Source organism: Nesoenas mayeri (genome assembly GCF_963082525.1).
Source record: "Nesoenas mayeri genome assembly, chromosome: 17".
NCBI classification, from domain to species: Eukaryota; Metazoa; Chordata; class Aves; order Columbiformes; family Columbidae; genus Nesoenas; species Nesoenas mayeri.
In genome coordinates, this window is record NC_137565.1 from 9,405,523 (window position 1) to 9,420,812 (window position 15,290).

Consider the following 15,290-nt stretch of genomic DNA (forward strand, 5'->3'; position numbering starts at 1 on the left):
CCACCGAATTCAGCTTAATTAAGCTACTCCAGCTGGGAGAAAGGAGTGAACACCTCCACTTCCCATTCACAACAGTAGTTTGTCAACATTAAACAAGCAGCAATGGCATTCAGCTGTTATTACAAGTGCTGTTAAGGGATAATTCCTGAAAAATATGTGTATCTAGCAAAATTCTCAGTAGTCCCTTATCAGCCTCTGTTTAAATAAGACCATCTGGATATTGCCCCCACCCCATGTCTATTTAAATCTCTTTTACATATCATATAAACATTCCCCAAAACTATAAGATGCAAAGAAGCTGCACAACCCCGATGCTTTTATTCCTGTTTCCAGTTCCAGGGAGCTTTACAACCTCCTAAATAAGAGGCAGACGTTGGAAGGCAGAAGCATCGCTTTCCTAATTCCCTTATGAGGACTCCATAGTTGAAAGCCAAAAAGGCTGGAGCACTGTCATGGTCACAGATGGCTGTGTGCCATTCCTGGTGACCAAGCCAGGAGCTTCAAGTCCTGTTCTATGCTCAGGCCTTCTGCTTTGATGACAGGATCAATAGGAGTGCACATCTGGCACAGATACCTCCCACTGATTCTCAAACAGAAGTCAGAGGTATTCAACTTTGGGCAAATTTTATTCCACCCATACGTATAGCTGTCAGCCTTACCTCGCTTCATAGCCAGTAGAAGCATGAACCATCAGCTTCTTCACACAGGCGTGCTAAGGGACTTCTCTCTGACCCATACTATTTCCTTGCTCTCCAGGTGAGAGGATGCTCCCCTGACACCAATGAGTGACACGTTACACGTACCATATTTGTCTAGACAGCACCGTGGCTGGGGATTGGGAAGAACTGCTCACACTGACCAGTACTAACCAACACCTCCTCCTGCTGTCTCACTGCCACCCTTCTGCAGGCCCTTGCTCGGGACTTGTCAGCACAACCCACTCCTGACCTGCGGTATCTCTGCAATGCCCATGCTGGGAAACACGTACAGGAAAATTGTTTCCAAGAGGCAGCCGTGCTCAGCTGTGCAGCAGTATACAACAGGAAAGCAGTTAACCTGAGCAAGGTCAGGACATCCAAACCAGACCTGATGCCTCAGTTTCTCAGGTTACGCTCCATGGGTTCCATTTGCTGCGTGACTTAACAAGCCCTGAACACATTTACTGCAGAGGGCGTGGGAGTGCAAACCCCCCCGCCCCGCTGCCTCTCCTTCCGCCTATCGCTCTTCCCATCTTGGCTCTCTTAAAATGAAAACAAACCACATCAGTCCTCAGCCCAGCAGGCATCATGGCAAGGAACACATGGCAGAGAAATGCCCTTGCAGACATAATTCTTGTTTTCATAGTCTGTCCTACAGCACCCTAAACTTCCTGACGTGGACTAAGAGTCTGCATTTTCCTGTCTGCAGCTGCGCTAGCAGCACAGCTAGCTGTTAAAGCACACACAGCCGTGTCAGCATCTCAACTTGGTGCTGCCATCCATTACAGAAAGGTCCTGGAAATCCGTGAGCAGCAGCAAAAGCTGCACCTTTCCCATAGTGCCAGGAAGCAACGCTGCTCCCCAGCAGACTGTAGCACCATCTCTGGGCAGGAGTTTATAGAGATCTCGTATCCAGCAGTGATTCAGGCTCAGAAAGGCCTGTACATATGTTAATGTTTATTTTTAGGTGGGTGTGATCCTCCTGGCTTCTCCTCAGTGGTTTTGGAGAGAGCGCCTGCCTGCATTAATGTCTCTGCTGCTGATGCGCACTTGTGCATGCCTCCCCCTCCTGCCTGGCAAACAAAACCCAGGTAGAAAACCAGAAACATTGAGCTTTAAAAACAAATAAATGAGAAGGAGGAGGTATGTTGTCAGTAGCAAAAACACTCTCCACAGCTGCAAAGAATCTCATTTGGGAGCAATAATGAAGCAGGGAAAGATACCTTCTGAGCAAGCCAAAACACTGATCTCAGGTTTCTAGATCTGATGCATATTAACTACGCTGCAAATCAGCTCAGCTCCTCTGGGGTAATAAGAATAACTGCTTGATGCCAGCTCAACCTCTACTCATTGTTCGTAGGTGTAGAGATGTTCTCACAGCTCACTCATCTCTGCTACCCAGCAGGATGCAACACTGTCCCTTCCCTACCTGGCAGGGACACAGCACAGTCCTGACCGGGCCTTCTGTCCCGCTCTGCCAGGCACTGGCAGCGTGTGAGACCAGCCAAGACCCCAGCCCTGCACCACACCAGAGTTCCTAGCTGAAAAATACCCCAGGCCAGTCCAGAGCACAGACTAGGTACCCTGTCCTGGGAAGATGTCCTTGGTGGCAGAGACAGGCCAACAACATGGCTAGCAATGTGTTTCTTCACAGGTAATGGAAGGCACAGGCCCATGCAAGCTGTTGGAGTACCATGAAGAATTAATGCTCAGCCCTAGATCTTCTAGTTCCATCATCTAGACCAGAGCATTTTGAAGATACACGTGTCCTTGGGCCTTTCTGGTCCAAACAGGTCACCCCTTCTCCTGCCTTCTGAAGTTGTACCTAACCTGCCACTGCACAGTCCTTGGCTGTCACCATCTAAGCAGACTTCCTCCAAGCAGCCAGGCTCTCTTCCCCACATCTCTCCAAAACCCAAGCAGAAAGCTCAGCCATACGATGCCAAAACAGTGGTGTAATTCAACAGACTTCATACTTCCCATCTAATAGCCTTCATAATTCCCATCTCGGACTGAGGTACCACTCATTTGGTCTGGGTTTATTTTGGTTAGCACTCCTGGGTACAAAATATCCTGACTGACATTGAGACACGGTGCTACCACAAGGCAGCAAAAAGTCTTTGGCAGCATGATCCCCCAGAAAGAATGCTGAGTGGAAAGAAGACAAGGCTGCATTTCCTAAGCCTGACTGGAACAGAACTAAAGAGGTGAAAGGGATGTGTTCCAGTCAGCCACTCAGAGGAAAACACTGAGCATCCCAGATCTTTCATTCTTCATATTTTCTCGCTCATGAACTAGTTGTGAAGGTCTCTCTTCAGCAAGCAGCAGGGGTAAACTGCCACAAAAGCAACCAAGTATCTGGGAGGAGAGGACAAGAGAAAACATTTGTGGACCAAGTTAGGAAATCTCTCCTCACAGGGGTGTGGAACTTGATACTAGATCTAACTACCAGCTTCTCTTGGAAAACAGGACTTTCATTAGGGCTGGGCACAACAGGCATGCCCCAGGCTGCTCAGCATCAGTGAAGCAGAGAAGTGCTTCCAGCACAGGGTCACAGCCTTTGTTGCAAATGATTCATTTTGCTGGGAGGGTTCAGCAGGTCAGAGGGAAACAATAAAAGGATTTCACAACTGGCTTACCAGATCCCTGCCAAACCCCGCAGTGAGGGAGTGCGGGGCACCTTCCCGGACCTCCCAACATGAGTCAGCCCATCCTACCCCATGCTGGGGGAGCCAGCAGCCCCCTCAAAGACTCCCGTGCCACCTCAGCTCCATGGGCCTTCTCTAGTGGCAGTACAGTGGCAGAGTGACCCCCTCTCTTCTACAGAAAGCCCCAAGACTGTCAGGTGTCCAGCACAAGAGCTCAGCTCAGCTAAAGAAAGATGTTCCCAAGGCCTGGGGGAAAACTTCCTATTTCATATCATAATGCAGTGAATTAGGATCATCTTTAATTTCTCAAACAGGGCCTGGGCTGACTGTTACCTTCAGTGGCTCTTGCAAAGCTCCCATGCTGGTGCAGTATAAGTCCCAAGTCTCCTTTCCAGGTCCTGCTTTCTTTTGCAAGTTTCTACCTTCTGCTTCTCCCAGCCACCTCAGTGCTCTGGACAAAAGAGCTCTCCATGGACATCTTCCAGTGACTGGACATTCTCTTTGCCTGGTGCTATCTTCCCCTTACTTCTGTCAGCGAGCATCTCCCCCTCCTCTGCTACCAACCTCACAACCACCTGTATGCTCATCTATTCATCCTCCAGTGTTTTCGTGCTGTTTGCATATGCTAAATCCTGCTGCTGTCACGTAGTGTTTAACTCCAGGAAGTGTGGCAGAAGACCAGCTTGTCTGAGACACATTACACAAAAAATGGAATTTAAAAATCTACTCATCGAGAACCACAGCTGTACAAAAGGCCATCTCCCCACTTGTGTGCCGAGGAAAGAGCTCATCCGATGTGGCGACAGCAGCAGCCTGCAGCGTGCGTGGGTGAGAGCCCCAGGAAGGGCTGGAACATGTGTGATGCAGGAGGAGGAGGGTAAAAGCAGGAGATGGGTATTGGCATATGTCAGTGAGGAAGAGGTGGTTTGGCGTTCTGCAGAGCGTAGGAAGAAAATGATTCCTCGTGTGTGTGTGTGTGCGTGTTGCAAGACCAGCATTGCAGAATAAAGGGATGTTCTGCCTAGGGAGCTAAACTGGCTGCTCTTTGAGCATTTTAATAGCATTTCTTTTTGCTTTCCAAAGCTTCTGTCACCAGGAGCTCGCAGACTCCAGCTGTAGGACAGAGTGTGAAGCATCCAAGAACATTTTTGATTGCTCTATTGCCAACATCTGCCCAAGGCCTCCAGAAGCAGTAAGCACCAGGCCTCAAGCTGTGCATGGCTGCCTGTGTCTAAGCTTGGCTCCCAGCTTTTCAAAGGCTTTAGTTTGCACTTCTGCTCCTTTGTAAATGCCCTTAGTCCTTTCCCTTCCCTAGCACACTTGGTCTGTACCAAGTTAAACAGGAGCCTAAGGCAATGATACCCAGTCCCCTGACTGCGGTATAAAACCACATTTAGAAGCATGGAAGAGCAGCTTGCCAAGCAGCCTCTTCTCTCCAGGGCAAGTGAAATGGTGCCCAGTAGCCTAAGCTGATCTAACTTGTGACCTAGTAGGCTTGGTCCCAGAAGGAACTGTCAGCCCTCTTGTGTCCGGAGTGGTGCTGATGAGACCAGACACTAAGCCAACTCAGCCAGTAGAGCAATCAAAACTCAAAAAGGCTTCATTTTCAGGCATCTCCATTCCTCCATGCTGCTGTGGGATCACACAAATACCAGTATGAGCACTTCAGAGAGGGTGGGACCGCACAGCCAGGGGCAAGGCAAGAACAGCACTCAGGTTGGTCTGAACTGCCCTGAAACAACACCCTGCAAAGAATATCAGATGAGCAGCAGTCAAGAGAAGAACCATTATCTCTCAAATGAACTCTGCAATTTTTTGCGGTTTCTTTAATTCCTGCTTTATAAGAATGGGCTGAATTTGCTGCAAACACAAGCCTTTATTTCTGGCTGGGAAATATGGCGCAAGCTCTATAGTTATTTGCATCCAGGCTCGGCTGAGAAAAAACATGCAGTTCCTATTGCTTCTCTGTTAATAAGACTAGAAAAGTTATTACTCCCTTCCTTCTAGCACATAATAGCGGCACATCCTTCACCTCAAAGCATTCGTTTTCCTGCTTCCCCAAGAGACCATCCCCAGTAAAACTTTAAACAAGTTCCCTACTTAAGCCAAGAGAATAGTGGTGAAGAAGGATCAGCAGTGAGCAGATAAGATGCCTGCTCCATGGTCCCAAAGGGTGGAAGATTCTCCACCACTCACATTCTGAGTCAGAAGGTACAGTGCTACTAAGATCCTCTTTCCCCCTCCCATGCATTTTTTGGTTATTTAGAGGGTTGGCGAAGTGGATACCTGCAGATATTCCACCAAAAACATCTAAAAAAGTAAAAACACAGAAGTAGAAAGAAAAGGAAAGAGCAAGAGAATGCAGCAGATCAGGCTTAATGGAAACAGATCCGAAAGCCCAGCTAAGCCCTCCTGACTCCTCTGTGTTGCCAGCCTAGGGCTGGTGCTCTCCCGGCTCTCCTGTACAACAGCCCTCAGCAGACTTCAGAGAAGAGCAGCTACAGTCAGCCTGGCAGGCAGCAAGGATCAGACTATGTGTTCATAGGTTTAACCCACCAATACTGCTTTCCCTGTTCCTCTGGTGAATGGTTTTACTCCCTTTGCTCCTACCTCCTTGCACTACCTGAAATCTCATTCTGCCCAGCAAATTAAACCAGGTCCACACATCACAGAAAATTTGTAGTTTACATGCATAATTCTAGAATTAGGAAAAAGGGGGTGGTGTGCAGGAAGGACAATGCTCCCGGAGCAGGGAATCACCTTTAGCAAAAAGGAGGAATACTGAGCTGATGAGCCCGTATTCTCTCCTGACCTGCACTCCTCTCCTCAGCAGCCTGTCACTAGGGAGATTAACAACTGGCTGCTTTCCCCAGTTCAAAGCAATCCTGAAGAAAGGAGCTGAAGCAAGAGGCTGGCAAAGGAGATTTGACTCCTCCCCACGACACATTCAAAGGGGAAAAATATTGCACATAAAAGGCAAGGACTGGGAAAAAAAGATAACTGAGATCAGCACCTAAGCAATACATGAGGGGAAAGGGCTGTTTTCCCTCCTTCCTTTCCACCAAGGAAATTTCAATGGGAGGAAGACAAATAATGAAAAAAGCCATCAAAGGAAGCTGGTGATTCATTAAAATAAAAAAGGCATTTTGCATTGAGAGCAGTCAATTAAGAGATGCAAACTGCACACTGTCCTGCCACCCTAGGGGAAGCACAAGCAAGGCGAGTGGGAGGAAAGGATAAGTAGAAAAGGAAAGATTTACAAGCATAAACAAAACCCAGCTATGACCCTAAGCTGAGTAGCTTGTAGGAAGGAACAGCCATCACTAACCCACACGGAGTAGCTGGGAGCAGACTTGTGTCTCTGGATTATTATGCAGAGAGTGAACATACCTACTCTCTAGACACAGAGCGGTGTCAACTGAGGCATTACCACATTGAAAAATGTGGGATATTGCTGCCAAATGACTAAAGAAAGGATCCACCATCAGATTTCCAGAGTGGAAAACAAACTCTGCAAAGCATCAGAAGCAAGTTCTTTTTTTCCCTGGGCTCAGTGCAAGCTGTGTGCAGTGAGGGAGAGCACAGAGGGTTCCCAGTCCTCTCCAGCACACCCACAGCCCTGTCCCTGGGATATATCCCCGTCTTTCCCTCCCCATATCATACATGGAGTCGCTGCAGAACCAGTGGTAGTGTGAACAGGCCTGCTGAGCCCAATCCTGACAAGCCTCCTCTTCCTGTTTTTTAAGATGTGACAAATAAACCACTCCAAACAGGGGTCATCAGGATTCATCCTCCTGAGCCTGCCCCTCTGCCTGGGCTCTGGTACCTCATTAGGATTCTGCATGACACCTTTCAAAGCCTGCATCCCTCATTGAGATGCTGACAGACAACCGGAGAACACAAAATGCTCCCTCCCCTGCAAGGGGGCATTTTAGCCTGCGATTTGTGCCACAACTCAATCAGCATCCACTTTAATGAGGCCATCTATCGCTGAGGCCCTGGTGACTGATGTCTGAGCTTCTACCTCAGCCTCCAATTGCTCAGCCCGCCCTTTTCTCAGCTGCAGACTTCCTCAGTTGACAAAATGACACAATGAGCAAGACCTGCAGGACAAAGTGCATCAAATTCCCAGTACTGCAGCTTCTAGCAAATCTTCATCAGCTGAAAATCACTTTAACAGCTAAAAGCAAGTATGTTTAGCTAACAGGATTTGGGAATACATCACGAAAGCTCACGGTATCTTAACAATCTCCTAGGCTTTGTAAGAGATGTTTTTGTACAGGGTAATTTGGGTCACTTTTGATCAGCCAGTGTCTCTGGCATGCTGCCACAGTTTCTCTTACACATACACCGCCTGAGCTGTACCTCTCTTTTGTCCAATCTCTTCCATCCTTCTCTCTTAATATTTCTGTCAGCCTGGGCCTTCCCTCATCAGGAAGGACTGAATTGCTTTCTAATGAAATTATGAGGCAGATGAATCAAGCCCATTCAAGCATGTAGGACATGACCATTGCGTAGCTCTACGCCCTCCTTGCACAACATTGCACACAGGTAAAGAGACTACACATCTTAGAACTTTCTGGGTGTAGTCCAGTTTCTAGCAGAGCTAAGATAAGTTATATTACACTCTTAAGAGTCAATCATCTCCCTTGGCTTTCTCAACACATTCCATTTGTTTTGCTTCCTAGTCCTATTTACAACACTGTTCTTTAGAGATGAGGATGCAAAAAGTTAGTTTTATGGTGAGAATGAAGATTCTGAAAAATAGCTTTTCCTAATCTTTTATCATTTCTGATGTTTCCTCACCGTTTTCTCCTCGCAGGCTTTCTGTTTGGTTTCAGTTTGCAGGTAAAATGTAAAGCCATTTAGTGCATAGCAATATGCCTCATAGAAATGATGTATGACAAATTACTATAACAATGCTAAGGACAAAACTCCAATTACACCTTTACTCTGGGTTTCCAAACTTTTCCAAACAGAAAACAGAGTGGAGCTGTACGACATCCTTTCGAGAACAAGGATGCTGCATGAACTGGATCTTAGCAAACAACGAATTAGCAGCGTAACTTCCTAGTTAAAGGGCACAACCAGTATTTAGAAACAGAAATAATGAAAGCAGGAAGACTCACCTCCCCCTTCTTCACAGTCATGGACTGCCGACGAGGAGTGATCTCCTCATTGATGCTGGAGAGGAAGTTCTGTGAGATCCGCAGAGCATCCTGCAGGAGTGGATGATCTGGGTGGCTCACTGGAGTGTGTTTGAGCAAATCCTGACACCAGGAAGACAAACAAAGAACAGAACCATGAGCAGCACTGGAAAGCAGAAGGGTCTGAGGGCCCCTAACTAGAGCTGTAGGACAAGATACTCCAGCCTCTTCTTACAGATTAGACTAGAGCTTTATCTCTAGAGAAAGAGGGTAATACTCTGCATTTCTTGGTTAATACCACTGAAGAGGTAGCAGGGTCCTACCTATGGACTCCCACCCCTTAGTGTAAAGGGAAAGGGCTCTTATGCAGCACAATGGGTTTATTTTTGCAGTCCTGCAGCTCCCTGGAAAACCTGAAGGGTAAAGAAAATAGGAAAGGGGCCTAGAGTTTGAAAAGCACCCTTCAGACACTTACATGCAGGACAAGGGTGCTGCGAGTCACTCGATCCACTGGCTTGTACAATAGAGCTGTGAAAAAAAAAAAAGCAACAGGAAGATAAGGAAGAGGCACCTTAATACAGCCCCTACAGAGCAACTTGTCCAATGCAACTGCATGTACAGGCACAGGTTTATTAACCAATGAACTACTGGAAAATTCCCTTCTCTCAGGTTAATGTGCTGCACAGCCAACAAAACACCCATGAACACCCAGAGGAATAGACATGCTCCACAGTAAACAGATGCCCACTTGTGAGCACGCCCTGCCGCAGTGGACAAGGAGCACACAAGGTCATACAGAACAACTGCGCACAGCATGGCACCCTGCTCAGAATCGGGTCTTGCACCCTTGAAGTTGCCAAGGAGGTTCCTGAAAGGTCGGCAGTGCACCCCTCCTTCAGCATGACGTGTAGAGTGCTTCCAAATCCCGGTAACAGGCCAAAAGAAGAAGGCGATTGGCTTTTTTACTAGTGAATATGGAAGCTTCTTATAACACGGGTTGTCTTCTACTTGTGTTTATAGAGACAAGCACCATGGAACCTGATCTTGACCAGGCTCTATACAAGCTACCACAGGGCAAAAAGCACATAACATTAACTGCTAGGATTGCATTTGTGCTATCACCGGGCAGCAGGCGTTCTCTTAAAATCACAGCAGTCCTTTGGTTGGCCTGTTTTTTCCCATGCATGCATGCAGCTTACTATGCACAAGCTTTGCTATTTAGCAAAAGGGAACTGATTTCCCAGGTGGAGCCAGCAGAGACTCTATAACCTTCCAGCATTTACAAAGGAAAAAGGAGAGCGGAGGTTTGGCAACAGCCGCACCACAGTCCTGACAAACCACAGTCTCCTCTGTACGGATCACTCACTTTCCAAGGAATTTTTCGTCGTCTGATCTTTAGATTCCTTTGTGCTTCTAGCCTTTAGATTCTATAAGAAAAAGAAAACCCATGTAGCAGACAGTCAACCATACTGAAATATCACATGGAAATGTAAGAGACTATCTGCTCCTCCAAGGGAGGGCCTAAGTGCAAATGGAGGACAGTCCTATCACAGTTCAAGTCAGTGAAGCAAAACTATGCTTTTCTTCTTGGTAAATCCACCACTTCCATGTCACAGGTACCCATTCATCTCAAAGATAAAGCAATTTTCTTAGGAGTACATGTCAATAGAGATGTAGTAAAGCACGGAACCTACTACTGCAACACAGGGATGGTGGAGTTTTTAAGTCACCTGCAGGAGAAAGGCATGTCCATAAGGGTGCAGCCATTGTCACAGCACATGTACACCACCAATAAATAAAGTACAGCATTGGGATTTAATGCCCCCAGGTTATACTTCCTTATACCTGTATTCAGAGCTGGGTGGCCTTGGACAAGTCAGAAATCTTTCATGGCAGAAAAGGAACAATATCTGTGACTCTTCTCTTTGCACATGGACTGTGAGGCTATATGCATTAATGTGCTGAGCTCTGAAATCCTCAGCCAGACACAAATCCAAAATTATCATCATTCCAAACCCAGTAGATATTAGCATGATTTCAGAATCATCCTCCAGAAAACAGCAAATCCAAGGGGTAGCAACCACAGAGAGCCCAGGACCCTGGGGCCTTAATCTCTATTCTGTCTTCTAGCGACTAGCATAATACTAACTTTACATATTGCTATTAATAAATTGGAAAGTCCATGGAATGCATTTTAGTACTGATAGGAAAGTTAGCACCGGGGAAGCTACTTTGCTAATGAGTTGACACCAGTAGTGCACAGAAGTGGTCAGGCAAAGGACCAGATCCTGGGGGAAAATTGTCAGAAAATGGAGAAAAAGAAAACATTTGTAGAGCAGATCCCAAAAGGCAAGCCCTGCTTCCCTCATTTCACAGAGGGAACATGTTTTTACTTCTTTACCATAAAAATACAGAGGAACATGCAATATTCAATGTGCTCAGGAGTTTTTTCAGAGCAATAAACACCCCCAGTATTTTTCAGCTCAGATTATTTATCTTCTTGTTTTTAAGGACACACATATGAAGTTCGAAGTTCATGTTTTCTTGGCTAGTGAGTTCTTTAAGATATAATCACTACAATACAAAGAGTCAATGAGACCGTGCACTACAGGCAAAGCTGGTGGCCTGGGAAGCCTGAAAAAGTATTAAAAATGCTTTGACACAAAGTACTACTCTTAAAGACAGGAAATCGGAGCAGCCCTATAGATAATATTATAGATTACACTTGACGCACTTGCCTGTTTAAATGGAGAGCTACCCTTTCCCCTCCATGCTACTGAAGCCTGCAATTCCACTGACAACCATAGTATGAGCTGCTTTTTACACCACAGTCAGCATCATCATTAGCAAGAGAAATATTTGAGAAGCTCAAATACAGCCCTTCCCTTCTAGAAATGCATGAAGATGGCACAGAGCTGATGTTCAAAGCAATGCCAGTTTTTACAAGAGTCCCAGAGTAAGGACAGCACGTAAAGACTGTTTGTGCGATAACCTCAGTTAGCCCAAAGTATAAATCACTGTAAGAACATGAGCTGAAGCAGTGAGTCTATGGGAGCTCCCAGCTCCTCCAGAAGTCAGGGCTGCAAAGATACTTAGAGGACAGAGAGGAGTGACATCGCAGGGTGTTAGTCAGAACCAGACAGCTCGTGTGGCTGAATACCGTGACATTACCTCAGAGATTTCAGCAAACTGAGCATTGGCTTGGCAGCATTTCTCTGCTGTCTCCATAGCAACTTCATAGTTATCCACAAAGGCCCGGTACACTCCCAGCTGGCTGGCCTGCAGGAAGCAAAACAAAACAAAATAAATGCTGGGGAAGACGACAGTTTGGGATGGCCAGCGCCAGTATCTAACGATCATGTTCCTTCATGCCAAACAATCACAAGGAATGCTGAACAGGCCCAGAAAGACATCTCTGACCTGTCAGCTCTGGTTAACCAGTGCAGGCACTCCCATGCACCCAGTTCTGTCTCTCCTGAACAAGTTGTGAAGGATGTGGAAGCCTGTGAGAATGACACATCCTTGTTACTGCCATTTATTTTTCCCTTCTGAACTGCCAGATTGATAGCTATTAATATTTTAGCTCACTGATGTAACTGGAGCTGCTGGCTATTTGCCACAAAATATGAATCAGACAGGAATGATTCAGCACAAATGCGACCCCAGTAAGATACTTGTTGACTTTTCATAATGGATACACTAAATCAAACCCAGATATTAACCCGTATCTGCATTACTGAACATCACTATAAGGACAGCAGAGTACTTAAAATACAGAAGAGAGATCTGGAGTACAATCTGTTCGGAGGGCAGTGACTGCAGCACTAGGTGACAGAAACTGGCAGTTTTTCCAGCAGAAGGAATATGCAATTGGTGCAGATGAAGGCCTTGGAGTGCAGTAATAAGCCATTATTATCTCTGAGTCTTAGCACTGACCCTATTTGCTGACACAGGAATTGCAGCCATATTCATGCCAGAGAATGTAAGATCCAGCTCAGGAAATCCCTGAGTAGCTTCCGAGCTTGTCTAAATTGCAGAGCTGTTTCTGTGTTGCAGAGCTACATGAGCGGTGCTGTGAACACCTCAGCTGCTTTAACATGCTTGCAAGTGCATGGTCAGCAGTGAGCCAGCTGCTGGAGTGCTGTAAAACGCCCCACTAAAGGGAAGTTTGTTACCAGAAGAGCTTGCACTTACCTTATTATTTCTGCAACTTCCCTGACACTTCTGCCCAGATATGCAACAGGCAGAACAGTTAACTTTCCCACAGACAGGGCTCTTTTCCTCTCCTGCTCTCTCATAATCATTGTGTTCCCCATTCTCTATGGAGTTTTGTGCAAGAGATGATGGAAGAGAAAAAGCCATTCTCAGGAGAACGTTCCCTGCACAAATGTATGTAGCTAACAGAGGCTAAGAAACAGCGAGCTATTTCCTAGGGCACACTTTACTGAAAGATTAGGAACCAGTCTCTATCCTCGTACAAAATAACACAGTTCTGACTGAAGCTGAAGGAAACTGTGCTCACACCAGGGATGACCTGGCCTCAGCAACGTGGAAAGAATAAGATCTGTATTTGCCACTGGGGCACAGTTTTGTGAAGAAGCTGCTGTCAGAGCTACTGATCATTTGCGGGGCTTATGACATTCAGGTTTAGATGATGCCAGCTAACGTGGCAGAGCTTTAAAGTTTCTCCATTCCTGCGTGGCTCTTTCATTTCCTGCTACTTCTGAGTAGTCTTTCTAAGCTTTCATTTTTGTCCTCTAAATATGCTTTCACAAAAACATCTTTTTCATTAAAAACTGAGCTTCCAATCAAAGCTCGCATAGTTTTCATGCTGGCTTGAGTTTTCTCTTTTTCAATTAAAAAGAACACACTAAAAAATCAAGCAAGCTTTGGCAGAAATAATTGGCTCTTGGTTAAGATATTTTCCATTCCTGAAACTATCAGTGATGATATTTGCTAAGTATTTCTTCATTTCTAAAAACAGTTTGAAAGGGTTTCCTTTCTTGTTATAAAAAAATACATGCAAATTGTTCCCCAGAAATGAGAAGCATATTTCACTCCCACATGCCTGCCGTCTCTTTTTTTCTTTTCCTTAGTTTCAACAGGAAAAAGGTGGAATAACAGTCACTGATGTTGTAAATGGGTTGTGCTTTGTGCCAGACGGCATAAGATTCTAAGACTCCTTGCATGCACTATCTGTAACTTCAATCTATGGTGCTTTGTTTCGTATGATATTAAAGAAAATTAATATCCTCAGGGACCTCAGGATAATAACAAGGATTCCAGTGTTTATCATCAGATTGCATGACATGACCACAAGTTTGCTCCAAAAGATTTGATGTACATCCTGTATAGATGCCTTGCAATGCCTGATGTTCTTGCCACGTCTCTCATCTAGCTGCTTCCCACAGCCTGCCAAGAATTATGAGCTTTATCTCCTCCAGCAGAGAGTTCACAATTCCCACTGATACTGTACCAAACCACCATAAACTGCAACTACTAAGCTAACTCAAAACTTCCTGCACAAGGGCAACTTGCTCCTTTGCTTCCAATACTAATCCAACAAAATCAGCAATTCTGTTATAAACACACAAAAATCTGGAGAGCACAAAACCAGCGTGCCAGAAGGGCTTCACTCCTGGACCTGTGATCACCATCAGCAAGAAACGGTCTCAACCAAAGGCCTAAGCAGCCATACAGTGAGTCAAAGCTTGCTCAATAACCAGCACTGGTAAAGAATATATCCTGGTCGTCTTCAATTAGTGCCGTCTTCATTGCTGCACTACACTTTCCATACAGTTTGTGAAACTTCCACTTTCAGCAGCCTTCTGTATCTTTGCTTCCGCAACCAGCAGCAGGTGGTTTTGTCTTAAACCAGTTGCTCAAACTGCATACCATGAACTACTCACCAAGACACCACCTTGACCCCTCCTGGCTAAAACATGCTGGCAGTGAAAAGCAGATTCCCATATTTTGATCTTGAGCTGCTGGTGTGCATGGAAAACACCATCTTCCAGGCACATCTCCCCCTGCTCCACATCGGATGGGGCTGGCGCTGGGCTACACAGCTGCTAACAATTGAGTGACCTTGGTAAAGTGCACTCCCCATCCAATAAACTCCTCACTGGAATGTCACTCCTACCCCAAGAATCAGAGGCACCTCAGGAATGCAGAGATTCTTTTCTTTTCTAAAAAGGAAAAAACAGCTTCTTTAATCCTTTGCTCTCTGCACATGCTAGGGGAGAGGCTAAAGGGGCCAAAGGAACCTTGTAGAATGCAAGCAATTTGTCATCTGGCTCAGAAAGTCAGCAATTTTAATTCAGCCTCAGGAATATGCTGTAAATGTCCTTGTCCTGTTCTGCACTCAGATTATTTTGTGGAGGTTGCTTGGAAGGTTCTCAGCAGCTGGTTGACTGCATTAGCATAGCAGCAAGGGGAGTGTTGACACCAGGATAGTGGTAGAAAAGCAAAGCCAAAGGTGATAACCATACATCAGAGAAAATTGGTGCAAGATAGAGCAAAGCACCACAGAGAGAAGGAAGTATGTGTGAGGGAGTTCAGCAGTAATGAGAAATACTTAGATGTCAGTGTTAAAAAGTATCATTTTAATACTGCCATTCTCTCATCTTCCTCTAAAGCAAGGAAGACACCTCAGAGATTTTACATCTCTGTGAAATTTCATTTGAATCAGTAGCATAACTTGCTTGAGTCTTTAATTAAAGGCTATGAAACAGCCACTTTTGCTGTAGGTCCTTCACCGCAGTGATGCAAAGCTAGAAGCCTCTGATCTAGCCCAG

The 15,290-nt window shown here is 45.8% G+C and overlaps 1 protein-coding gene across 2 annotated transcripts in view; it reads right to left on the reverse strand.

The window, feature by feature from the left end:
- Positions 1 to 15,290, reverse strand: part of BCR (BCR activator of RhoGEF and GTPase) — a gene marked incomplete at both ends in the record, with an annotated part of 93,053 nt that overhangs the window by 19,517 nt on the left and 58,246 nt on the right. For both annotated transcript variants that reach the window (XM_080355408.1, XM_080355407.1), the window contains 4 exons: positions 8,476 to 8,616; positions 8,969 to 9,021; positions 9,860 to 9,920; positions 11,665 to 11,772. In XM_080355408.1, coding sequence (XP_080211534.1) covers positions 8,476 to 8,616; positions 8,969 to 9,021; positions 9,860 to 9,920; positions 11,665 to 11,772 — 363 coding nt within the window. The remainder of the gene's footprint in view (positions 1 to 8,475; positions 8,617 to 8,968; positions 9,022 to 9,859; positions 9,921 to 11,664; positions 11,773 to 15,290) is intronic.